Genomic DNA, 27,313 nt, shown 5'->3' on the forward strand with positions numbered 1-27,313 from the left:
CGGTGTACTCTCATGGCAGAACTGCTAGTGAGTGTACCCTTTCTGCAGGAAGTAAAAAATGGCCTTACTAAATAAATTAATGTTCAAGTCCTATTTTTTATGACACCAGGGAACAAGCATTTCAAACAATTCCATTCTAATAACCCCAAGTCTTAGCTTTTTACGGAATCAATTGTAAAGTCTAAAGTCCAAAGTCTTATCTAAATATCATCAAACAAGATATGCATGAGACTCAAGATTCTATTTATTCAGAGGCAAAATTCCTTCTTAACTGTGAACCTGTGAAACCAAACAAGTTATGTGCTTCCAAAATACAATAGTGGGACAAACATAGGATGGATATTACTATTCCAAAAGGAAGAAAGAGAGGAAGAGAAACAGTCATGGGACTCAAGCAAGTACAAATCATAGCAAAGGAAACGTCTTAAGATCTTAAGGCTGGAGAATAATGCCTTTAAGATAATCATGGCCCACTGGGGCAGCACCACCTCCCTGACCCTGTTGGGTGGTGGACCCATTAAAAGTGGCAGCATGACCCCCACAGGCAGGGAAGGCACTGCCCATGCTGTGTCTCTCTGCTGTGGCCCTGCCCATGAGGCAATTTCCTGTGGAGGTTGGGGTTGCACTCTCAGTGATCTGCTGGCCTTCTCTTCCTTCACTGATCCCCTGGGTGTTGGTCCTACCTTTAGAAATTAAAACAGCACCCCTCCCCAAGCCCATCCACTCTGGGCTTGTGGTGGGAGAGGCGCCTTGGGGATATCTGAATTGCCTTTAGGATCTCTCTTCTTTTGTCTTGGAGAATCATGCATGTTTGCAGTGAAATTGTTCTATGGTTTGGTCCTGTGGAGTCTAAGAAATCTGACAGTCTTTGGTCATTTTGTCCTGTTTTTGTTTGTTTCCTTTAGTCTCAGTTGGCAGTGTTACCGCTGGTGTAATCTCTTCTCTGTTCCTGGCTTTTATTGAGATGGTTGATCATCTTTACACAGTCCTTTGCATGCAGATGTATGTATTTGGAGTTGAACAGTTTTCTATATAGCCTTTAAAGCTCGAGGCATAGAGTGCACAGTCTCCCTTCTGCATTTCAATTATTGTTAGTCTAGAGGAGAGACAATTACAAATTACATACATGATTTTATTAACGCAGGAAAATAAAAATGAATCATACCTATTGAACTTCAAATACAGGAACTTAATACCATTTTAGGAGATTATGGACCATGCCTGGTCCTAATTCATAAACAAAATATAGCCAACTCAGATAATAAAAATAAAAATTATAAATAATGCGCCACTCTTTTTATCATACATCAGAAACTAGCCAATTCTGAAGTCTAAAATCTCTTCATATGTATACCCAAGTTAAATGAAAACTTTAGAATGTTTATTTTAAAACAAATATTTAAGTGAGAAATAAATTCAGTGTTCAATTTAGAATTTGATACTGTGTTTTGTGGAAAAATAAAACATTTTCTTCAGATATATGCAATTTTACTTGGTAAGGAAATGAAAATAAAATTTCAAATCTAATACATACATACACACATTCACAAGTGTGTATAAGTGTGTGTGTGTGTATGTGTGTGTGCATATGTTTAGGCATTCCATGTGGAGATTTCTATATCTATATATGTGTTTTACTCTGGCATCTTTAATCTTTTGGAGTTATATGATTAATAATGATACTTTGTTTTCTTTCATAAGAGATGGGAAATAGAAAGCTCAAGAAAGAGTGAGGATGTCACTTCAATGTAAAATTGACAAAAAAATAAAAAGATTATGGTCTGATGCTATCCCTATTTAAAAAAACAATGTAATGACCTCTGTTCTGTAACTGAACAATCGGCCACTGTAGGGAGAAAACTATTCTTAGAGTTTTTGTTTTGTTGTTTGTTTGTTTTTAGACAGAATCTTGCTCCGCTGCCAAGGCTGGAGTGCACTGGTTCAATCTCGGCTCACTGCAAACTCTGCCTCCCAAGTTCAAGTGATTCTCCTGTGTCAGTTTCGTAAGTAGCTGGGATTACAGGCATGTGCCACCACATCCGGCTAATTTTTGTATTTTTAGTAGAGATGGTGTTTCACTATGTTGCCAGGCTGGTTATAAACTCCTGACCTAAAGCAATACACCCACCTCGGCCTCCCAAAGTGCTGGGATTACAGGTGTGAGCCACTGCACCCGGCCCCAGCCTAGATTTTTTAATAACTGCTCTTACTAGGTTCAGTCTACATTAGAGTCTCGTTCTTTTTTTCTTTCTTTCTTCTCTCTCTTTTTTTTTTTTTTTTTTTTTTTTGACAGTGTTTTGCTCTTGTCACCCAGGCTGGAGTGCAGTGGCGCAATCTCGGCTCACTGCAACCTCCACCTCCTGGGTTCAAGCAATTCTCCTGCCCCTCAGCCTCAGGAGTAGCTGGGGTTACAGGCACTTGCCACCACATCTGGCTAATTTTTGTATTTTTAGTAAAGATGAGCTTTCACCATGTTGGCCAAGCTGGCCTTGAACTCCTGACCTCAGGTCCTCCCAAAGTGCTGGGATCACAGGCATGAGCCACTGCACCCGGCCTCATTCTTTTAAATATCACTTTGTCCATGTGTTCCTTCAATTTCTTTCTCTGTTTTTTCATACTACTTTCATTACACTTCTGCCAGAGTACCTAACTACACTGGATTATTTGTTTGTAACTACATCTCTGACTAGAGTTTGAAGCTCTAAAATGAGTTTTATTCTACTCATCTCTGTAGTTATCTCTGCATAATTCCTGGAAATTGTGCAGTAATCAACCAATATTTACTACATGCATAAACAGAAAGTTAGTACGCTGGTTGTTTTGCTTCTGAAAAAAAATTTTGTCCTTGTAGATAGGAAAATATTGAGAAACTATGATATAAACTCTTATTTTTTAGAGAATCAATGTTTTTTCTGTTAAAAAACTCTCAAGCCATACATAAATGAGGCCATCCTGGATCAATTCTAAGGTATACTGGGGCTTCCAAATTACAAATAGATAATAAGGAAGGAAGGTAGGGAGTTCTTGCTACAATAAACACAAGGGGAAAATTGAAAATAACACATGAGAGTAAAAGGTTGTGCATTGATCATTGCCAATTAATCATTAAAGTAGCAAAGTAAATTTAAAAATCAGCGAAAAGAGCACTTTTTAAGTCATTTAATAGTAAGTCTGGCTCCAGAGCCAGAAATATATATATTTGAGTCCTCATTGCAACAATTATTCATTTTGTAACTTAAGTGAGTTATTTAACTTGTTAAGATTCTGTTCTATACCATTATAATTAGGTTAAAATAACACCTGTATACAGGATTGTTAAGTATATTTAATGAAAGGATACATTTAAGTGCTTAAATCTGTGTCTGACAGACAGGAAGCACCTAATTAACCTAATTTTAACATTGATATGGTTGTGACTTTTTATTACATTGAAGAATTGGAAATTCAAATATCTAAAGTCCCCTTGAAATAAAGAATTATAATATTTACAATCTAGAGGACTTCTGCAATATTTGTGATATTATGAGACTGAAAAAAGGAAAAGCAGTAGTGACAAAATGCTTAGGTTTCATTCCTGATCGTTGTAGCTGAATGAAGAAATTACTGAACAGTGTAGTGACAGGTCAGATCTTTCAAATGGTAGAAATGACCTTTCTTGAATACTCTAGCATTAATCTGGAGAATTACAACTATATTCATAAGATCAGTGAACATTAAGATGTTGTCACTTAGTCTGGGTGTGCTGAATTGCTCTGTGCAATCAAGTGGGTAAAAGAGCAGGCTATAAAAACGACAGACATGGGACACTTGAGAATCCAGAAAGACCAAGCTGTAGTTCACAGGACACAGAAATGGAGATAAGAGATTTGAAGAAATAAAGAAATGTAAAGATATGCAGAAGGTCACCTTTGAATATTCAGCAGAGTACTTACTAATGCATGTGTGTAAAAAACTACTCCAGGATGGAGAAAGAACTGTCTGAAAAGATTTAGAGTAAACAATACTTAGTGCTAACATAGGGTCTAGTATTTTGCCTGTTTCTACCAGCCATATTACAAAACTTTGTATTTCAAAGGTTATCACATAGAATACATAGAAAACAGCAGAATAAACATTTCTGATCAAATACACCTAAAACATTTTTAAAAACACACTATAGTCTAGTCCATAACACTGATGTCAATAAATTTAAGTTTTAAATTATACAAAATATTCTCTAATGAAAATGAAATTAAATTAGAAATCAATAATAAAAATGTCTGAAAAATTCACAAATGTTGAAAACTAAATGACACATGTAAATAATCAATGAATCAAAGAATGCAAAAGACAATTTAGAAACTATTTTTTACTGAATGGAAACAAAAAATAGTATCTCAAAATATGAGGGGATGTTGCCAAATCATCTCACATATTAATAGTATAACTTTAACTTTTTAATAGTATAACTTTTATTTATTAGAAAAAAAGGTTTCAAATCAACATATCAGCTTTCAATATAAGAAACTAAAAAAGCAAATTTAACCTACTATAAGAAGACAGTAAATAATAAAGATCAAAGCAGAAATCAGTGAGAAGAAAATTTTTACCTAAATGGCAAATAAGCACACACAAAAAAATGCTACTTAACATCATTGCATTAGTAAACTGCAAGTTAAAACTACATTCATATACCAAAACACATCATTTAGTGTGTCTGAAATTTATTTATTTATTTATTTATTTATGAGACAGGGTCTTGCTCTGTCACTCAGGCTGGAGTACAGTGGCGCAATCTCGGCTCACTGCAACCTCCGTCTCCCGGGTTCAAGCTGTTCCCCTGCCTCAGCCTCCCGAGTAGCTGGGATTACAGGCACCTGCCACCCCGTCCAGCTAATTTTTGTATTTTTAGTAGAGACAGGGTTTCACTGCGTTGGCCAGGTTGGTCTTGAACTCATGACCTCAGGTGATCTGCCCGCCTCGGCCTCCCAAAGTGCTGGGATTATAGGCATAAACCACTGCGCCCAGCCAGTATAAAATTTAAGAGGCTGATCAAAACAAGTGTTGACTAGGATGTGAAGCAACTTCTCTGTCAGATTTTCTCTTACATACTGCTAGGTAGAAAGTAAAATTTGTAAAATATCATCACCACTTTGGATAACAGTGTGGCACTTTAAAAAAAGTTAAGTATATACTTATATGATTCAGCCATTTTGTTTCTAGGTGTTTATGTTAAGGAAAAGAAAGATTTTGTTAATATGATACAAATACTTGTACACAAATATTATTAGCAAGTAGCATTATCTGTACTGATCAATAACTGGGAATTACCTAAATATACATCAATAAATGAAGAGATAAAAGGAAATTAACTCTTTACTCATGCAATGAGATGGCTGAATCTCAAGATAACTTTTCTAAGTGAAAATAAGACATTGTAGGACTTTATTTATATTAAATTCTATGAATTGCAAACTAATCTAAAGTGACAGAAAACTGATTGACTGGAAAGAGAAAGAGGTAAGGATGTAGGGACACAGAGGAGAAATCACAAAGGGGCATGCTTAGAGAATGTTTTCCAGGTAATTTATATGTTAATTATCTTGATGTTCTTTATGTTTTCATGCGCTCATATATTTTTCGAGACTTATCAAATTGTATACTTTATATAAGTACAATTTATTATATGTTAATTACATTTCAACATGTCTGGTAATAAATTCAGAAAGAAATGTATGTGATACTTAACCTCTCTGCTTCAGTCTTTTTATCTGTAAAATGAACATAATATTAGACCTGCCTTCCATAGTACTTACCATATAGTAAACAATTTGTATTACTTACTAGTATTGGTGTTGGCTGCTCTACAACTAATACAACTTTCTCCCAAATTTAGGGCCTAAGCACTTTTTACTAAATCTATTAGAATGTGCAAATGTCCTGGGATTATGTGAGATGAGTGATTAGAATTATTACAGGGAAAGCTTAGGAAAAAAATTAAAAACAAGAGACCCATTGGGTCAGAGACTTACAGGTTGGGTGAGAGAATGGAGCCATCTTCCCACTGCCAAGATCCATTTGTTGGAATGTGTACTAGTCCCATCCAGTGATATGACTTCACCAGTTTAAGTAAATCCTGTTTGAAACCACAAATAAACTATAAGTAAAATCAGTGTTCATAATTTTAGTAAATGCAAGACCATAACCATTTTATCTGTTCTCACACTTGTAAAAAAATGCATTCTGTCCACTAACTGGCATAATCTCATCTGAGCACACATACATGATACCTACAATTTCTGTGCTTTGTTATTTTCAATGAAGAAAGATTTAGGGTTGGTATTAGAATAACCAAGTCACAGTGTCCCTTATATGTTCTAGGTTCATATTCCAGTGAGTTGTCTCAGATGCTAGGATTAAATACAGGATGGGAAATTAAAATAAATACTCAACCTGGTCCTCTTTGCTGTATACTTTCAGAAGGCTGGCATTTTGAGACATACAAGAAGCCTGGCTCTCATACCAGTTTTTACTCTCATTAAAAAATTGGTAGCAGTTATTTTTATAACATATCCAGTTTTTAGGACATGGGCCACAGTAACTTTCTGGAAAAGGAGAATATATTATTAATTCTTCACATCTGAACCATTATAGCAGATTTTGTCTAGACAAATTAAATGTCTTTCTCACTCCAACTCTAAAATTTCAGTTTATTAAATTATTACAGTCATAACCAAAGGCATATCTCTACATGTTCATAGAGAGAAGCCAGGCTGGGTGTGTTGTCTCATGCCTGTAAACCTAGCACTTTGGGAGGCCAAGGCAGGTGACTCACTTGAGGTTAGAAGTTTGATACCAGCCTGGCCAACATGGTGAAACCCTGCCTCTACTAAAAATACAAAAATTAGCCGGGTGTGGTGGCTCACGCCTGCAGTCCCAGCTACTTGGAAGCTGAGGCAGGAGAAGTGCTTGAACCCAGGAGGTAGAGGTTGCAGTCCCAGGTACTTGGGAGGCTGAGGCATGAGAATTGCTTGAAACCGGGAGGCGAAGGTTGCACTGTGCTGAGATCACCCCACTGCACTCCAGCCTGGGTGACAGAGTGAGACTCCATCTCAAAAAAAAAAAAAAAAAAAAGAGAGAGAAAGATGATGTCAAACCTAAGTAGCCTCTACTTTTTACAAGTATTCCCTCATTGTTAAAAGGAAAACAGAAGCCATAATGTATTACAGACTAGAATTAATTACTTTTTCCTTTTTTTAATCATTGAATACATGCCTACACAATAATGTAGGTAGATACATATAATATATGCTCTAAAATAAATATTTTAAAAATTCACTTACCGGTCAAGGGAATTTGAACTTCTTGGTTGAATAATGCTATTAAAATAACCATAAGTAAGTATTAAAAGTTTGTATTGTTAGTAACTTATAGTATAAGCAAATAGAGTTTACAAATTTCTGGACTAATAGCAAAAATGTAACAAAGATACCTTTAATATTTCTAGTTTATGTGTCTGTGTTTCTGAATACTAACAAAAGTAATACATTAGCACTGTTAAATTGACAATGTTGCAATCTACTTCTCTGTTATCACTTACAGTTTAGGAATACAGCACTCCATATCGTTACCATAATAATGAAACGGATTCCCATGGCTACAGCAATGAAGCAGCAGAAAAAAAATGGAGATGCTGTCAAAGAAAAAAGAGACAGATCAGAAAAGAAGCATAAAGGGTTTGGGTATCTTTGTATTTAATATAAATATTAGAGTTTTTTTAATGAGAAGGTGGTATTGATCCTTTTTCTGCCTTAATTATTTTTCCCAGAACAGAACATAAATACCTCGCAAATGATCAAAAACTGGAGTACGACAATGTAATATTTCCTTCTGTACTTCTCTACAAGTTCCCCAGTCAACCCTAGAGTAAATTATGCTTATGATTTTTGTTGTTGTTGTTGTTGTTGTTGTTTTGAGACGGAGTCTTGCTCTGTCGCCCAGGCTGGAGTGCAGTGGCGATCTCGGCTCACTGCAAGCTCCACCTCCCAGGTTCACGCCATTCTCCTGCCTCAGCCTCCCAAGTAGCTGGGACTACAGGCGCCCGCCACCACTCCCGGCTAATTTTTTGTATTTTTAGTAGAGATAGGGTTTCACTGTGTTAACCAGGACAGTCTCGATCTCCTGACCTCGTGATCCGCCCGCCTCGGCCTCCCAAAGTGCTGGGATTACAGGCGTGAGCCACCGCACCCGGCCGTGATTTATTATTTTTATGCAGATACAATAATAAGGAGGAAGCATCATCAAGATGGCTAACTACAGGCACCCAGCACTCACTTCCACAAAGGACCAAAACAACAAGTAGATAACCACACACTGAATAGAGTGTTGAAGGGAGAAGGCTGGAATTCAGCAAGAAAGTGACCAAGTCTCTCTGAGGCACAGATGCTCAGGGCCATAGCATAGAAAGGGAAGAGAAGCAGGTGACACGGATCAGCTTGGAGCCAAGAGGGACTCTCCATTGAGGAGAAAAGGTAAACAGGAGCTCCCCAGCAGTCCACATTCCCATTATAAATACCTGCTATCCTAGGTATAGGAGAGCTCCACATTCCTCACGATCCCTGAGTCCGGTATAGGGAGTTGACTGACATCCACATAACTGCATTATTCCAGAGTGGGAATTCACACTGGGGTCCCTCCTCTTCTCTGGAACACAGGCTGCAGCAGCACTGCACCATTTTGAGAGTGTAGCCACCACCAAAGTACACTCTGCCCTGGGGCCTAATGGTTCCTTTATCTTCGCATGTTTGGGCCCAATAGCTTATGCATCTTCACATCCCTGGGGCCCTGCTGACATTCCACCAAATCCACCTAGAGGACTGTAGCATAGCAACACCAGGTGATCCCAACCAAAGGTGTAGTCATGACCCTTGCATCAAGCCCATACAGAGCCCTATGCCCAGGGAACAGGAGATGCAGCCAAGCACAGAGTCTGTCCTCAGCATAGAGAGAGTCATGCATGTGCTCCACCAGATTCCCAGAGCCACTCGCTTGGGGCCCAGTGCCACCACTGCCAGCAATCCCACTTTCTCCAGCAGCAGGCCAGAAGAGCATGGGATGATATATTCAAAATGCCCAAAAAAAAAAAATACCTCCTCCCAAACAAGAATACTGTATTAAGTGAAACTATCCTTTAGAAATAAAGGAGAAATACTCTTCCAGACAAGCAAAAACTGAGGGAATTCATCACCACTAGACTAGCCCCACAAGAGATGCTTAAGGGAGTCCTATATCTGGAAGCAAAAGGACAATATCTATCATCATAAAAATACACAAAAGTATAAAACTGGTTGGTAGAGCAGATACACAAATAAGAAAGAGAAAGGAATCAAACATTATTGCTACAGAGAACCACCAAACCACAAAGATAAATAATGATAGAGGAGAAAAAAATCAATGGGTAGGCAAAACAACAGGTATATCAGAAAACAATTAAGAAAATGGCAGAAGAGCAAGCTGGCTGTGAAGAACCCTTTAGTGATTATCTTCTCACAGAAACATCAAATTAAATAACTATCCATGCAAGAAAATACCTTCAAAAGAATTCAAGAAATTAGGCGCACTATCACAGTACCCTGATTTTAGCATGATAACGAGAAAAAACACATTAAAGAGGTAAGAAAAGATGGTCTTGCCTTGCCTAAACGCCTCTCTTCCAAACCCAGATAGTGCAGTGCTTAGAGAAAAGCTGCCTGCTTGGGAAATGGAAATAAGAGTGTGGGACTTTTTGTCGGAACTTAGACCTGGCCCCACCACATTGGAACACAGCAAAAGACAGAGACCCCATGGCCCTTGATTCCAAACCAGTGCTCATATGGGGTGCATTTTGACCCACCGTGGGCCAGAGGTGAATCCACTGCTTAGGCAGGAAGAACCTTAGTCTCAGCCCACTTTATCACCAGCTGACTAAAGTGGCCTTGGTCCCAAGAAAATTTCAGTGGTTGCAGGCCATAGCAACCATGGCCCTTGGGCAAGCCCTGGCACAGCACTGGTCTGGGAGGCTGTGGACAAACAGAAAACTTTCCAAACCCAGAGAAAGATATGAATAACCAAATACAGGAAGGTCAAAGATTAGCAAGCAGATTCAACCCAAATGAGATTACCACAAGACATATAAAATTTAAATGTTCAAAGCTCGAGACAAAGTGAGAATTTTAAAGGAAGCAAAATTTAAAAAGCAAAATAAATATAAAGAAGCTTCAACACATCTGTTAGCAGACTTCTTAGCAGAAACTTTATAGGCCAAGAGGAAGTGGGGTGACATATTCAAAGACCCAAGGAAAACAAAATGCCAACTGAGATACCGTACCCAGCAAAACTATCGACATGATGGAGAGAAAAAGTATTTCTCAGGCAAACAGAAGTTGAGTGAATTTATTACCACCAGACCTGTCTTACATGATATGCTAAAGAGAGTTTTTTCAGTCAGAAAAAAAAGAACACAAATGTGCAATAAGAAAACATTTGAATGTATAAAACTCACTGATAAAAGTAAGTACACAGACAAATTCAGAATATTCTAATACTGTAATTGTGGTGCCTCAACCACTCAGATCTTATGAAGACCAAAAGACAACTCTATCAAAATAGTAATAATTACAATTTGTTAAGAGATAGTCAATATAAAATGATGTAAATCCATACAAACGTAAGTCAACATGTGAGAGGAGATGGAGTTAAAGTGTAGAGTTGTTTAGTTTTTTCTTTTTTTGTTTTGTTTTTCTTTGCTTTGTGATCAAAGTTAAGCTGTCATCAGTATAAAATAATTGCTATAAGCTATAAGATGTCCTTGTAAGTCTCACAGTAACCACAAAACAAAAACCTATAATAGATACACTAAAATGAACATCAAGGAATTAAAATACACTGCCAGAGAAAGCAACTTAATCACAAAGGAAGACAGGAAGAAAGGAAGACTTACAAAACCACTAGAAAACAAGGAACAAAATGTCAATAGTAAGTTCTTACATACCAATAATAATATTAAATGCAAGGGGGCTAAATTCTCCAAGTAAAAGACATAGAGTGACTGAATGGATTAAAAACAAAAAAAACCAAACAATATATTGCCTACAAGAAACCCACTTTGCTCGTAAAAACACACATAGACTGACTGTATAGGGATGAAAACAGATATTCCATGAAAATGAAAACCAGTAAAGAGCAGGCACAGCTATACTTAGATAAAATAGACTTTAAGTCAAAAAGAGTAAAAAAGAGTCAAAGAAGACCATTATATAATGACAAATGGGTCACTTCAGCAATATAATATAGTATTTATAAGTATACATATGCACCCAATACTACAGCACTCAGATATATTAAGTAAATATTAATAGATCTGAAGGGAGAAATAGATGAATACAATAAGGCAGGGGAGTTCAACAACACATTTTAAGCAATGGACAGATCATTCAGGCAGAAAATCATAAAAGAAACATCAGAGTAAAACTATAATATAGACCTAATGAACCTAACTAAATGTACAGAACATTTCATCCAACTGCTGCAAAATACACATTCTTCTTATCAGCACATGGAACATTCATCAGGACAAACCATATGCTAGGTGATAAGTCTCAAAACATTTCCAAAAGTCAATATTATATCAAGTAAATTTTCTGACAACAATGGAATAAAACTAGAAATTGATAACGAGGAACTTTGGAAACTGCACAGATACATGAAAATTAAACAACATGCCTTTGAACAAATAAACAAATTCAGTAAAGTTTCAGGATCAAAAATCTGCATACAAAAATCAGTAGTGTTTCTCTACACCAATAACAATCTGGATGAAAAAGAAATCAAGAAGTCAATTCCATTTGTAATACCTACAAATAATAAAATACCCTGGAATAAATTTAATCACACAAGTGAAAGACCTCTACAATGAAAACTATAAAATACTGATGAATGAAACCAAAGAGGATGCAAAAAAATGGAAAGACATCTCATGTTCATAGACAGAATATTGTTAAAGTAATCATATGACTCAAAGCAATCTACAGATTCAGTGCAATTCCTAACACGATACCAGTAACATTCTCTACAGAAATAGAAAAATATCTTAAAATTTATATGGTACCACAAAAGACTGAATAGCCAAAGCAATCTTGAACAAAAATGAAGAAAACTGGTGGCATCACATTACCTGACTTCAATATATGTGACAAAACTACAATAACCAAAACAGTATGGCATTGATATAAAAATAGACACCTAGACCAATAAAACAGAATAGACAACCCAGGAATAAATCCATGTATTATAGCCAACTGATTTTTCCAGAAAGTCACCAATAACATACACTGGGAAAGGAGAGCCTCTTCAATAAATGAAGCTGAAAAAACTGGATATCCACATAGAGGAATGAAATTAGACCCTCATCTCACACCATATACAAAAATCAACTCAAAATGGATTAATGACTTAAATATAAGAACTGAATCTATAACACTACTAGAAGAGATAAGAGAAACACCACAGGACATTAGTCTAGGCAAAGATTTTATGGGTAAGAATTCAAAAGTACAGGCAACAAAAGCAAAAAGAAACAAATGAGATTGTATCAAACTAACACACTTCTCTACTGCATAGGAAACAATTGACAGAGTGAAGAGACAACTTGTAGAATAAGAGAAAATACTCGCAAACTATTCCTCTAACAAGAGACCAATATCCAGAATATACAAGGAATTCAAACAACTCAACAGCAACAACAAAAACTGATTTGAAAATGAGCAAAGGATCTGAATAGATATTTCTGAGAAGATATACAAATAGCCACGGATATATTTTTTGAAATTCAACATCATTCATCATCAAGAAGATGAAAATCAAAACCACAATGAATATCATCTCACCCTAGTTAGAATAGCTTTTATTTAAAAAGACAAAAAATAACAAATGACAGTGAGGATGCAGGGAAAGGCTAATGTTTATACAATTTTGGTGGGAATGTAAATTAGTATAGCCATTATGGAAACAGTATGGAGGTCCCTTAAAAAACTAAAAATATAACTACCATATGATTCAGCAATCTTGGTCTTTCTCCAATGGAAAGGAAATCAGTATATTGAAGTAACGTCTGCACCCCCACGTTTATTGCAGCATTATTCACAATAGCCAAGATATGGAATTAACCTGTGTCCATTAACAGATAAATGGTTAAGCACACACAGACACACACACACACACACACACACACACACACACACACACACACAGAGGAATACCATTCAGTCATAAAAAAAGAATGAAAAGAATGAAATCCTATTATTTGCACCAACATGGATGAGTCAGAAGTACATAATGTTACGTAGAGTAAATCAGGCATGGAAAGATAAATACCACATGTTCTCACTCATGTAGCAGATACAAACTTTTAGCTCACAGAAGTAGAGAGTAGAATTGTGGTTATTTAAGGCTAGAAAGAATAGTGGGGAGGAGAAGATTGGGAGAGGTTGGTTAATTAATACAAAATTACAGCTACATGTGGGATTTTTCTAGTGTTCTATAGCACTGTAGGGAGAGTACAGTTAAGAGTAATTTATTGTATATTTTCAGATAGCTAGAAGAGAAGGTTTTGAATGTTCCCAACACAAAGAAGTGATAAATGTTTGAGGTGATGGATGTGCTAATTACCTTGATTTGGTTATTAGACATTGTATAGTTGAATGGAAATATCACTGTATCCCATAAATATGTATAATTATTACATGCCAACTAAAAATAAACAAAAATTACCGTTCACCTTAACTACATATTAAAAATACATTTTAAAGAAACTATAATACACAAAATATCCTATGAATTTTTTTTTTTTTTTTTTTTTTTTTACCTAAGACAACATCCTGGTGATTAGTCCTCATGGCGTATAAGGATACCAAATTTATAAATAGCTGCATTGTATTTCACTGACAACTCTGGACAGATCTAATTTTTGACGGACTTTCAATTTTTTTTTCCAGTGGATATTTAAATTGTTTCTTAGGTCTTGCTATGAGAAATAATGATACATTTCATACCCATCTGTGCATATTTTTGAGTCTCTCTCTGGGATAAATTCCCACAATGATAACTGTTGAGTGAAAGGGCATGTGTGTTTTAAATTTTGGTAACAATTGAATATTTTAGTCCAAAAAGGGATTTTTACATATAGCACTTTGCATTCCTTAAATTAATTCTTGTAAAGAGATGCTATTTGTTAATAATTTGTTTCTTAGTTTTTAATAAAAATTGATAAGTGAGGGTCATCTGTTGTTTTCCTTTTCATACAAACTATATAAAGGTCTATTACCAATAATATTCTGCTTTGAAAAAAGTCATTGGAGAATATACCTTCTTCACTGAACTCAGAAACAATTCTATAAATAATAATCAAGCTACCACTTCTATAATGTTTAGGAACATATCTCTGGAGGGTTTTTAAAATATCTTTTCTCTTCTCTTTTTCATTTCTATTTAGTTTTCTTTTCAGTGATCTCTTAGAAACTCCTGCCTCGATTATATTATCATGATAATAAACTCATCATTTTTTAGGGCGTGACAATATTCTAAACTCAATAGCTTTTAATACCATAATTTTATTATATATTTTAATATTATATGAGAGTTCATGTTATTCCTGCTTTCCTCATGAAGATAAAGTCAACTGAATGATTGCCATTCATTTAATCACATAGTTTCCAAGATTCATTTCAATATACTGAGAGTAGACAAATGGAACATAGGACTTACCATTTTCTCTACATTTGCTTTTGACTACTGGACATCTTTGCTTTTGCCATCGTGTTGAAAAATCACTCTTTTTCAGATCCAAGTTATAATTATGAAATTCACTCATCTCTAGAGAAAAAGAATTCAGGCTTATATGAGTCATGGCCTTTCTGCCATTTGGGGCATAAATTTTAAAAATTCAGCTTGCCATTTCCATCTATGTACTTCCCCTGACTATCCTTTTTAAAGTACAACATGAACTTACTTTTGTTTTATATTACTACATTATTATGTTTACACTTTACTATATAAATAAAACTATATTTATGCCATGCAAAGTACCCTTAGCAAAATCCTATATACTATTAAAATTAGTTAATTCGTAACGTATAATGAAACCTAACATTACCAGAAAGGGACTTGGTGTAGTGAAAAGGCAGATGTAGGGAGAAAGACATGTATTTAAATCACAGATCCAATATACAAACTTGATAACTTCACAAATAACCTAGCTTTTGCATCCCAGTTTTCCTAATTTGCAAAAGACGAAAGAAATAAAAAAGAAAAGGATACTATCACAATCCAGTATGGGTATTTTAAAAATAAAATAAAAATATAATGAACTTAGCATCAATAACATCAATCATTTAGTAAGCTTTTAGTAAATAGCAGTGTGTCTAATTTTCTTTTCTTTTCTTTTTTTTTTTTTTTTTGAGATGGAGTGCAATGGCGTGATCTTGGCTCACTGCAACCGCCGCCTCCTGGGTTCAAGCGATTCTCCTGCCTCAGCCTCTTGAGTAGCTGGGATTACAGGCTTGTGCCACCATACCTGGCTAATTTTTGTATTTTTAGTACAGACGGGGTTTCACCATATTGGCCAGGCTGGTCTCGAACTCCTGACCACAGGTGATCTACCCACCTCAGCCTCCCAAATTTCTGGGATTATAGGCATGAGCCACTGTGCCCAGCCGTCTAATTTTCTTTATAATGAAGGACATACATAGGCTAAAATAGTGGGGTCTAATGATTTCGAACAAAGACAGATAATCTTGCCTCTGAACAAAATACCTAAAGAATCATTTTGCTCTCTTGAAATATTAATTATTTACTGATGATTAATATTTACTTAAAAGCCTTTTTTAAACTTTTATTTTTGGTTCAGGGGTGCATGCGAAGGTTTGTTACATATGTAAATTCATGTCATGGGGGTTTGTTGTACAAAAGCTTTTTATAAATTAAATGATAATATGAATTATATTTTATAGGTAAAATTAGACATTGTTTGCGCATGTAATACCTAACTCAGTTATTTTACATATGGAGTAAAGAGAGTAGGTATCACTTTATGGATGAAGAAATTGAATGCTAGAGATGGCCAAAATCATAAAGCTTATTTAATATAATGTTACCAACTGTGAATAAGTTATAAATTTATAAACACCTTTAGGATAAAAAGTGCTTTAAAATACATGTCAGTTGATTTGAATATTACACAAATCTAAGATAAATATGGAATGTTTCATGCCTGTATTTGACAGAAAAAGAAACTAAACTAAACTACACAGAGGTTGCAAATTGACCCTTCAAATCTAGAGAGCGGTAAAAGTTTGAGTAAAATTCAAGTCTGACTCCACATCTATTTCACTATTTCAAGCTGTCCCAAGTTGTGAGTGACTTTACCATAATATAGTTAATAAAATAAAGGGAAAAAAGTTTTTAAGTTTTGAAAGACTTGATTTAAAATACAATATGAACATAACATGAAATCAACATAAATAGAACATGAAAAGAATCAGAGTAAATTGCTTGCCTATGCCTTATATGCTTGTATGAAATTCTTGGTATCTTAAAATTGTATAAAAACAAAACTACACACTTATGTGGTAAAAACATACCCCAGCTGTGTCGAGACCTCCGACCACGAATCCACCCCATCAAATACTTATAAGTGCACGTCTACCGCAGAGAGGAATCTAAAGTCTTCAATGCACAAAGGATTCCTGAATAAAATAAAACTGGGCATTTGTTTTTTGTTCTCTTTCCCGTGGTGAGATGAAATATTTTGAATAGAAAAGTAAAATGCAGAAACTTTTCCCCTGTGCATCCCTTTAAGAAAAGAATAGAAATGACAATTCACATAAAGCCAGGCAAAATTAATTTTATACATTTCTCTTGATTGTAAAATAATCACCAGTTACTTCAAAATGTCATAGCAATATAATGGATATGTTAATTCACCTACATTGAGATATTTAATACCAATATTGTACGTTACTGATATTAGATAACAACACACACAGTTTTCTGTTTATAGTCATTTATTGCTTCTTGGCCTTTTAGCTAAGATCAAGTGTTTCTAGTTGTTTATTTTATCTGGCAATAATTTAGTTTTCTTTCTGCAAGCTAAACTCAGGTAAGTTATATGCACTTTTGTTGAATGTCCTTTTCTAGTGCATTTTAATCCAACGTGCCCATATCATCATCATCAACAAATTATCATCACCATCATCATTAACAAAACTAATCTCACATGTTTATATAGTAACATCTTAGCAATGCATAGCAGAGCTTCCAGAAAAAACCATTTAATAAATAAGCATAGTGCTTAGATTTCAAAAATAAAAGCTATTTCATATTTGATTATGATAGTTGGAAAGCACAGATATAACTTGTTTCACCTTGCATGTAACCTACAACATCAGAAAACTCAAAAATTTGAGAATTTAAATTGAATCTCAATTCCTCTCATCCTAAATGTAAAGATTCATTTTTCTAGTTTTGCTTAGAGGCAAGGCTTCTTCTTATAGTAATATTACAACTTCTGATTCTTCAATAAGTATATCCTAATTACCTATCATCAGATACAGTGATAGAATATACATCAGAAATGATAAGCATTCCGTATCCTCAGGAGTTCTATTCAAGCATCTAAGAAACAATTAGAATTACCTTATAGTGTAAATATTTTTATTTTTTTGAGGTTGAAATATAATTTCTCATATCTTGAATAATAAACACACACACATACACACATACACACACCTGCTCAGAGAGGGAAGATCTTGATTCTTGTGGATAAAAGCCTTCTATAAAACTAGAAAATTTAGATATGTCCTCAGTTCCTGATCTAGAATTGAAAGTGGAGATACTCAGTGAATTTCTATCTTTGAGAAAGATGTGACAAATATTATAATCTCATCTTCCTGTGGAAAAACATAAACCACAGTACTTCCGCCTTATCACTACAAAAATATTGTTAATTTGGTAAAAGAGTTAAGACCACCCATTGTTGGATAAATGTTAGGTTGGTGCAAAAGTAATTGTAGTTTTGCCATTATTTTAAATAACATTTTAGGATTTGAAAATGATGAATTTAAATGATGCCATTTAATCCTAAATATTTTAGAGATTCAATTCAATTCCAGTTAATACCTCAGGTTTTGTTGTAGAACTTACAAAGCAGAATTCTACATGTACATTAAATTACAAAAGTCAAGACTAGGAAAGTCACAATTGAAGATGAAGAAAATGTGGGAGCCTTGTTTTACTAGATAGTAAGACCCATGTTAAAACCGTATTAATAAAGGCAAAGTGGCATGTGGGGCATAGATAGACAAATTGAGAAGGGTAAAAATACAGACAAGAAAAAGTCATGTGCATAGATTAAAAAATATAAGGTAACATTGCAGATAAAGTGGGAAATTAGCTCTTATTCAATAATTTGTCCTGGGTTACTATCACACTGGCCTTTAAGTTACAAAAAATTGGTCCTGGGAATTTTTAAATTTTAATATAAAAAACATGAAATTGCATCTCTGTCATATCTACATCATATGCAGAAGAATTAGAAACTTAAATATATACCCCAGTATACATAAAAATAAGTAAATATATGAATTGATACCAATGAACAAGATAAGCTAAATATATATTTGTTTATTATATTTTTTTATAATATATTTTTATAAAATATATTATATATTTTATTATATATTTTATAATATATAATATTTATTATATATTTTATTTATATTTATTTATATTTATATTATTATATAATAAATATATTATATCTTTATTATATAGTTTATTATATATTTATTATATAAAATATATATAAAAATATATATTTTATGTTTATTAATTTAAAATACAAAAGACATCATATAAAGTAATATAAGATGAACACACTATAAAATTTTAACAAAAACCAAAGCTATTAATCTTAAAACTCTGAAATATAAGGAAGGAAAAGAGCTTTCATGTGGTGATGTGTTAAAGTTGGACAATAAATTTATTCAATATTTTTTTTCTTTTGCGAATGCTATTTGCTATGCACTTTTCTAGATCTTGAGAATGTCAAAGTAAACAATCCAAAAGAAAGTTTTTGCCCACATGGAAATTAATTACTTTTTTTTTTTTTTTTTTAAGAGATGGAGTTTCACTCTTGTTGTCCAGGCTGGAGTGCAATGGGGCGATCTCGGCTCACTGCAACCTCCGCCACCTGGGTTCAAGCAATTCTCCTGTCTCAGCCTCCAGAATAACTGGGATTACAGGCATGTGCCACCACACCTGGCTAATTTTTGTATTTCTAGTAGAGACGAGGTTTCACCATGTTAGTCAGGCTGGTCTCGAACTCCTGACCTCAGGTGATCCTCCTGCCTCGGCCTCCCAATGTGCTGAGATTACAGACGTGAGCCACCACACCTAGCTGGAAATTACTTTTTAGTTTAGGTGATATAAAATGAATAAGTATAAAACAAATTCAAAATTAAACAAGATAGGTGAATATAAAACAAGTTGAAGAAAATATGTTATTTTCTGACATACCAAGATTCTTTTCAGCTAATCAACATTTTCTATTAGCTATTTTATATAGTAAAAATAGATCTATATAGAGGAAATATAGGCTGATATTTTCTAACAACTACATTTTAACAAATATTTGGTTTTTGAAAGGAAATGAATAAATGAGTAAATGCAGGCTTTTTATGGGGAAAACCTGAATCACAATTTCCTGAAGAGTTATTTTTATATATGTAGTTTTCGATTGAATAGAGATTGTCTCTTAAATACAGAATTGAGAAAAGGGGGATAGGAATAGGATAAAAAGAACATTTGAATATCCTACCTATTTCGTTTAGTTCAAATGGCAACTTACAGCCAACTGGGAAGTCCCCACACATACCTAAAGGAAGATTTTTGAAATAAATACCATGATAAAGCTAAGCACCAGGGAGAGTTTTATTGTCATATATAAAGGTCCCTAAACCAACTGACAGAGTGTGGAAAGGATTCTTAAAGAAGAAAATTCTAAAATGAGTCCTGTAAATTGAGTTAAAACAATTACTTAGATAAAGAAATAGTATGTTAAAACTCCAATTTCTTTCTCAATGTTGAACATACACTCACTTTGCTGTAGTCATGATAGTAAACTTATTGGGGATTTGCTGGGCATTTGTACTGGTTTATTCTATGTGAATTGCAAAAGGACATAGCATAGTTTTCAGATAAAATACTTTCTAATAAGTGAAATAAAACCAATGCAAATTAACTTATGCAGAAAGAATAATTTGACTATAAAAGTACCTGAACAAACTTCATATAGACATATCTATATAACTTTAAAAAACTATTGTTAGAAGAAAAATTACAATATTTTGCAAACAGCCTGGGCTCAAGTCATTTGAGAACATCCATCACCACAATAAACTATTTAATTACTTTCATTAGTTGAGAAGAGCCAACAATCAACTGGCCTTTTTGGTCTGTAAGCTAACTCGCACTGCGGCCTCAGAAAACCCTTCTCTTCTGGTACACAGGAAAGACTTAACACGCAGCAAATTTGTGGTTAGAAACAGAGTGCTTGGCAGGTTGCTGGCTTCAAGCTGTGACACTAAAACTGGATGTGGTCAGAGGTGTTTACTGGACACTTGGCCAAATATGAAAGCTTAAGATGTGCAGTTATTGCCAAGCAAAAATTTTGTAATCTTGACCTTTTGGTAAATGCGTTTGAATTGACAAAAGACATGTCAAAAAGGACAAATTTTTAAAATTCACATGGACAATAAAGAAAATAAAAAGGAGTGGAAGAAATAGAGCTGAGTCTTTGGATATGCTGGGGCATCTATGGCCACACCACCATGATGCATCCAGTCTCGTCTGGACACGCATGGGCATATTGAAGCAGAAGTGAAATGATGACTAATGTAAAAGTAAAAAAGTCTGCAAACATATTTTAAGAAATATGTATATATATATATTTTCAGAACCTATTTTCCATTCAGCTAGGTATTATGTACTGGGCTACACATACTGACATATAATGTCAACTGGTATATTGTAATTATATGAACTCAAGGCAGAGATTCCATAAATCTTGAATTTATACTTTGGGGAAAAACAGGTCATCATCTTGGCAATTAATTAATTTTCTCTGGCACAGCTTCCTAAGCCAGGAATGATTAAATGATTTTTTGGCCCCATCTCAGTTGAAATTTTGTATAATTCTAAAATTTACCAATTCAATTGAAATATCTTTAGCAAATATTTGTGTTATATTAACTTAATCCATGCTAGGACACACCATTGTTTTGATTGTTTAATTGCAATCTATATAGTATAATGGAACAGAGAAGTGGTTTTTCCCACTCTGGTATTATCTTTATAATTGTGCATAAATAGCCATAAATAAACAGTAACTTTAAAAAATTGCTCTCAAGTAAGTCACATGCATGATTTGCAGGTCAGATGACATCATATTTTTTATTAGCATCCGGGTTACTTTTCTCTGATTGCTTATTTGTTTGTCATTAAACCTTCCATTTCCTGCTATAGTGATAATCTCCACACTCGTAAATGGAACGATGCCTTTAACGACTTCTGCATCTTGGATTCAAATGGATTTTGTGTTTACTTCAGTGCTTCAAATATCAGAGAAGTCTGGAATTTTGAAGATGTCTTAAATTTGTGACGTTACTTACCACAAGTGCCTAAAGACACAGATCTAGGGATAAGACAGCATTTTTTTCCCAGAGGAAAATGGCTCATTAATTGTAGATCTGAGTGAAGCAAGGTGTCTCAAGTCACGTTTTTTCCCTCTTATGTACCTATTAGCAGGTGCTCAAATTTTAGTTGACTTATTTCTCCTTCCTTTATCCCCAGTAGCTTCATTTGTGTGCAAAGGAATAAAAAATGCAAGTGGTTAAAAGTCTACAACGCTTGCATTATATTTTGGCGAATATAAAAATCACTACTAAAATCTTACAATGCTCCTCTTGAGGTCTTAGCCAAGAGGCCCTGGCGTTTTTCTGCACTGTAATAATGTTGTCTTCATAATTTGACATAGAAGTAACAGTACCAAAGCTTAACAAAAATAAGTAAATAGGAAATTACTGATATTTTCATAATATCATTCGATATTTATTTATTGAGCTTTTATCTATTATGGAGCAAGCATATTGTTTGGCCATGAATAAACAAAGTTCAATAATGTATAAAGCACAGTTCCTATCATCTAGTTGTCCACACTCTATTTAAGGCATACACAGAAGCATATGGTTTTAAGTTAGTATGTAATTCACAATGGTAGACACAAACTCTGGGTGTTTTAAATGATAGTATTATAAAGGACAATTTTCTAATAGGTCTCCAGTATTAAATATGAGAAAATGGTGTTAGAGAAGGTGTCCCAGATTGGGTGATTTCTGGAGATTAAAAAAAAAACGTTAGAAATCAAGGTAATGTTGTTAAAACATACAAAATACCAAAGACAGAAATCTCTAAAACATAGAAGAGAGACATTAAAATGAATAAAAAATGCTATATGCAGTCCAGTATTGTTGGTTTATTAAGTGGCGTTATGAAGAGCTGGAGATGAAAACAGCCTGGGGCAACCTGGAACCACAAGAAAGGGTGTGAGTGATGTAGGGAAAAGAAAGAGAGATCAGACTGTTACTGTGTCTGTGTAGAAAGGGAGGAAGGCCACTGTCTCCCGCCTGCCCCGGGAACTGAATGTGTCGGTATAAAACCCGATTGTACATTTGTTCAATTCTGAGATGGGGGAAAAACCGCCCTATGGTGGGAGGCGAGACACGTTTGCAGCAATGCTGCCTTGTTATTCTTTACTCCACTGAGATGTTTGGGTGGAGAGAAACATAAATCTGGCTTACGTGCACATCCAGTCATAGTACCTTCCCTTGAACTTAATTATGATGTAGATTCTATTGCTCACATGTTTTTTTCCTTATTATCACCCTGCCCTCCTACTACATTCCTTTTTGCTGAAATAATGAAGATAATAATCAATAAAAACTGAGGGAACTCAGAGACCAGTGCCCACTGCAGCTCCTTGGTATGCTGAGCGCCGGTCCCCTGGGCCCACTGTTGTTTCTCTATACTTTGTCTCTGTCTTATTTCTTTTCTCAGTCTCTCATCCCACCCGACTAGAAATACCCACAGGTGTGGAGGGGCAGGCCACCCCTTCAAGTGAGAAGAAAGATTTATAATCTAAGCTATGTTGTTTGATAGTACCATGTAGTCAGTAAAAAGCCTTTGAGGGGTTTTAAGGAAGAGGTTAACAAGGCAGGGTTTCCATGCTTTGAGCAGACAATGTGACCAACTCAGAAGATAACGAATTTGATATTAATGGGGCTAGAACAGGCACAAATGGTTAAGGGCCACATGCCATAGAAGCAAATGATGTTTTTACGTGGAACTGTGATATTAACAAAGAAAACTATTTCTCAGTGGATATACCAATCTCTACCAGAAAGCAGAACTAATTACTGACAATGCTACACTAGAACAGATTTAGAATGTAATGTTGGTTTCCTTCTCTGAGGAAGTGGGGTATATCTAAATGGCTGTTATATAGCAACATTGTGGTTGCCGCATAGTAACCTTGTGTGTTTATTACCAATTTATTGCCTGTTAGTTTCAAATCTATCCTTCACCATCCTGCTCTACCATAATGAAAACAGATCCCATAAAATTTCTCCCTTGCCAGCTTGTATGATAAATTTTGTCCCTAAAAGGCAGTGTGTAGTCTGGAGGAGAAAGGGTTTTTCTTCCTGGTTTTATGATACTTTCTCTCCTTTTGCTCCTATGACTGTGGCTACCAGCTGCATGTTTGCATAACATCCTGCGGTATTTACCCTCCAACAAGTTTTTGTTAGCTGTGCGGATCCCTGTTACATGCCTTCCAGTATCTAGCTCCAGCACTCTGGAATTAAAACTCTTCCTCCTGGCCAGTCACAGCGTGAGATCCATCCTCACCAATTTCAACTTGCTAGTTTTAGAACTGCCCTGTCCTAGGGCCACCCACAATTGTTGAATTGTCATTTTAAACACCTTCAAAGACTAGAAGAAATTAATTCATCTGAATATATGAGTGGAAATATTCATTTTATTCAGCACTTAGAAATAACAGTTCTTGATAATATGATTTATAATTTATACATGGTGTATTTTAATGAATTGCAGGTGTTTAAGAAATAAGTAACATAGCAGGGCGCGGTGGCTCATGCCTGTAATCCCTCACACCTACAATCCCTCACGCCTGTAATCTCAGCAGTTTGGGAGGCCGAGGTGGACAGATTGCTTGCGGTAAGGAGTTTGAGACCAGCGTAGCCAACATGGCGAAACCCCATCTCTACGAAAAATTAGCCAGGCATGGTGGTGAGTGCCTGTAGTCCCAGCTACTTCGGAGGTGGAGGCCGAAGAATTGCTTGAGCCTGGAAGGCTGAGATCTCAGTGAGCCGAGACTGCCACTGCACGGGTGACAGAGCGAGCCTCTGTCTCAAAGAAAGAAAGAGTATGTACCTGGATATGTATTTTTAAAATAATGTAAAGATTTAAAAATAGTTCGAAGAACCTAATTGTATGGCTTTTGAAGCAACTAGAAGTATGTTCTTTACAGATGGTGGGAGTAATGTTATATTAAGTTTGTGGAAGCTATAACACTTAAGTGTTTATAAGCATGTTTATAAGCTGGTGTTTACAAGCATGTTTTTATTTCCGAACAAAATTCAAAGGAAGTTTGTCTTTGTAAAAATTCAAATGTGCACAGTTCTTGTTCCGCTCTGAAGATATTGGAAATGTATTGCTAATACTGGTAATATATAACAATTTTTTTTAGGAATAGATGACTTATTTAATAGTTATGTATCTAAATCTGAATATTTTCTATATAATTTGTCTATGGAAACAAATATTTATACAATTGTTCACATATTGCTCTTTTCTTTCTAATGTTATTCCTTCTAGGTATAAAATATAGACGTTCTCAAGAAGATTAGTGTTTGCAATAGAAAGCTGGGCCATTTGGCCACACCTGCAAATGATTACTGGTTTTGCGGGAGACTGCAATCCATAAAAAATTACTGGCAGAGTTTGAGAATTTGTATAAGAAAACAAATTTTATGAGATGCAAAATCAATACTATTATACTAATTTAAATTTTGTAATAGCAAAGCTAATTCTTGTTACTTTTCAGTCTTTCAATTCACTAAGATAATGAGTGTTATGCACTGAACACATGCAAATGTATTGCTGTGACTGAATGAAGAGGACAAATTAACAAAGCAATTCCAAGGCTCTGGAAATTGATCAAAGGCTAATAATCATTTGTGAACTATTTATTCTTGGAAAAACTGCTAGAGATTCAAGGAAGAGTGCAGCAAATTTGTAGTAAGTTTACCTAGTGCTGCTCCCGTGCCTTCTGCCCACCCACCACACCCAGCACAGTGAGTGACAGTTGCAGTTTTTACAGCTTGGGGAAAATCAACAGTGTGTTTTGCCACAAGGACAGACTTGATGAGCAGTCAGAGGTTGGGGCATAGTGTAACAGACCACTGCTTTTCAACTTCAAGTGCTGAATTTTGCAGGAAATGAATGAGAAAACCCCATTTTTTGTTGTTTTTTGTTTTTTTCAGTCTGAGGTGTAGTCTCCTCTGGGGCAAGAACAGTGCCAGCCATAAATATAACAAAATCCTAAACATGAGAATGCAATAGACCTCATGACATTAGCCCTCTACATATTCTTTAAATTTTTTTTAAATTGACACATTGTAATTGTATATATTTATGGGGTACAACTTGATGTTCAATACATATATATGTTACATTAAATAATCAAATCAGGGTACTTAGTGTATCCATCTACCTCATGTATTTATCATTTCTTTGTGGTGAGAACATTCAAAAGCCTCTGTTCCAGCTATTTTGTAATATGCAATATCTTACTGTTAACCATCATCACCCTACTATGCAATAGAACATAACTTATTCCTCCTGCCTAACTATATAACTTTGTAACCATTGACCAAGCTCTCACCATGTCCCCCTCTTTTTCTCTCCTCCAGTCTCTGTTGACCACTGTTCTGGTGTTTTTCTGGTGATCGCTCTGCTTCTATAATATCAGCTCTTTTTTGCTTTATTTCTACATGAGTGAGATTATGTGATATTTGTCTTTCTGTATCTGCCTTATCTCACTTAACATGATGCTCAGCAGGTTCATCCATGTTGCATAAATGACAGGATTTTATTCTTGATTATTGAAAAAAATACGCATATGTGTAGAGGAGACCAGGGTGATTCCAGTAAAAAGTAAAAGCCCTTGGGAGGCCGAGGCGGGCGGATCACGAGGTCAGGAGATCGAGACCATCCTGGCTAACACGGTGAAACCCCGTCTCTACTAAAAATACAAAAAATTAGCCGGGCGTGGTAGCGGGCGCCTGTAGTCCCAGCTACTCGGGAGGCTGAGGCAGGAGAATGGCGTGAACCCGGGAGGCGGAGCTTGCAGTGAGCCGAGATCGCGCCACTGCACTCCAGCCTGGGCGACAGAGCGAGACTCCGTCTCAAAAAAAAAAAAAAAAAAAAGTAAAAGCCCAAGGAGACTTGAGAACTGATTGCAAATTTATGAACACTTCCTTCACCACATACACACACACACACACACACACACACACACACCGCTAGCACAGAGTGGAGCCTCTACTTACTTAAGGTTTTCGAATAAACCTTTTAAAATAATATATTGGCTGACAACCAAGCTATGCAATTCACAAGGGCAATCCCTAGGAAATGGGGCTAAAAAATAAAAATAAAAAATTAGAATTTGAAACAAAAACATCAGCAAATGCATTTTAAAGGAGAAAGATTCTGCAGTAAAATTTTATGTAAGTTACCCCCCAAAATCTTTATAAACCCCCCAAATTTATTTGTATGATACTATATTATAAAAAAATCTATTATAAGAAATTAGAAAACATGCAGAAACTGGAAAATGTCTTCCATACTTGGAGGGAAAGACGATCAGTCAATAAAATCTGACTTTTTCTGGGACAAGATGGTAGATTTATCAGAAAATATATTTTAAAGTAACTATTATAAATCTACTTAAATTATACAGAAAAGTATGTTCAATTAATTAAATGAAAATATGATGACAATGAGAAAACAAGTAGGAAATTTTGTCAGAGAAATGAAAACCAAGAAATAAACCAAATTCTGAGTTGAGAAGTACATTACTTGAAACGAAAAATTCACTAAATTG

At 35.1% G+C, this 27,313-nt stretch overlaps 2 protein-coding genes across 10 annotated transcripts in view; one reads left to right on the plus strand and one right to left on the minus strand.

The window, feature by feature from the left end:
- LOC104001467 (putative uncharacterized protein encoded by LINC00269) overlaps positions 1 to 26,454 on the plus strand; it is a 36,148-nt gene extending 9,694 nt beyond the window's left edge. For 4 of the 9 annotated variants that reach the window (XR_008538433.2, XM_063786337.1, XM_054664065.2 and 1 more), the window contains 2 exons: positions 1,902 to 2,003; positions 7,582 to 7,927. Coding sequence is in view for 7 of the 9 variants with exons in the window: in XM_063786337.1 (XP_063642407.1) it covers positions 1,902 to 2,003; positions 7,582 to 7,615 (136 nt within the window). In the remaining 2 variants the exon portion in view is untranslated. Of the gene's footprint in view, positions 1 to 1,901; positions 2,004 to 7,581; positions 9,403 to 24,240 lie in introns of those variants that run through there. The other 5 variants (XM_016922968.4, XM_063786340.1, XR_008538435.2 and 2 more) reach the window with 4 other exon arrangements.
- KLRK1 (killer cell lectin like receptor K1) lies at positions 859 to 17,863 on the minus strand. Its single transcript, NM_001009059.1, has 8 exons — positions 17,800 to 17,863; positions 16,653 to 16,757; positions 14,779 to 14,886; positions 7,580 to 7,672; positions 7,323 to 7,358; positions 6,433 to 6,584; positions 6,012 to 6,115; positions 859 to 1,096 (listed from the first exon to the last, which is right to left on the minus strand). Exons 2-8 carry the CDS (start codon positions 16,690 to 16,692, stop codon positions 979 to 981), a joined length of 651 nt encoding a protein of 216 aa, NP_001009059.1. The 5' UTR covers positions 16,693 to 16,757; positions 17,800 to 17,863; the 3' UTR covers positions 859 to 978.
- Positions 26,455 to 27,313: the final 859 nt, after the last annotated feature.

Source organism: Pan troglodytes, chromosome 10, assembly GCF_028858775.2.
Source record: "Pan troglodytes isolate AG18354 chromosome 10, NHGRI_mPanTro3-v2.0_pri, whole genome shotgun sequence".
Taxonomy (NCBI): domain Eukaryota; kingdom Metazoa; phylum Chordata; class Mammalia; order Primates; family Hominidae; genus Pan; species Pan troglodytes.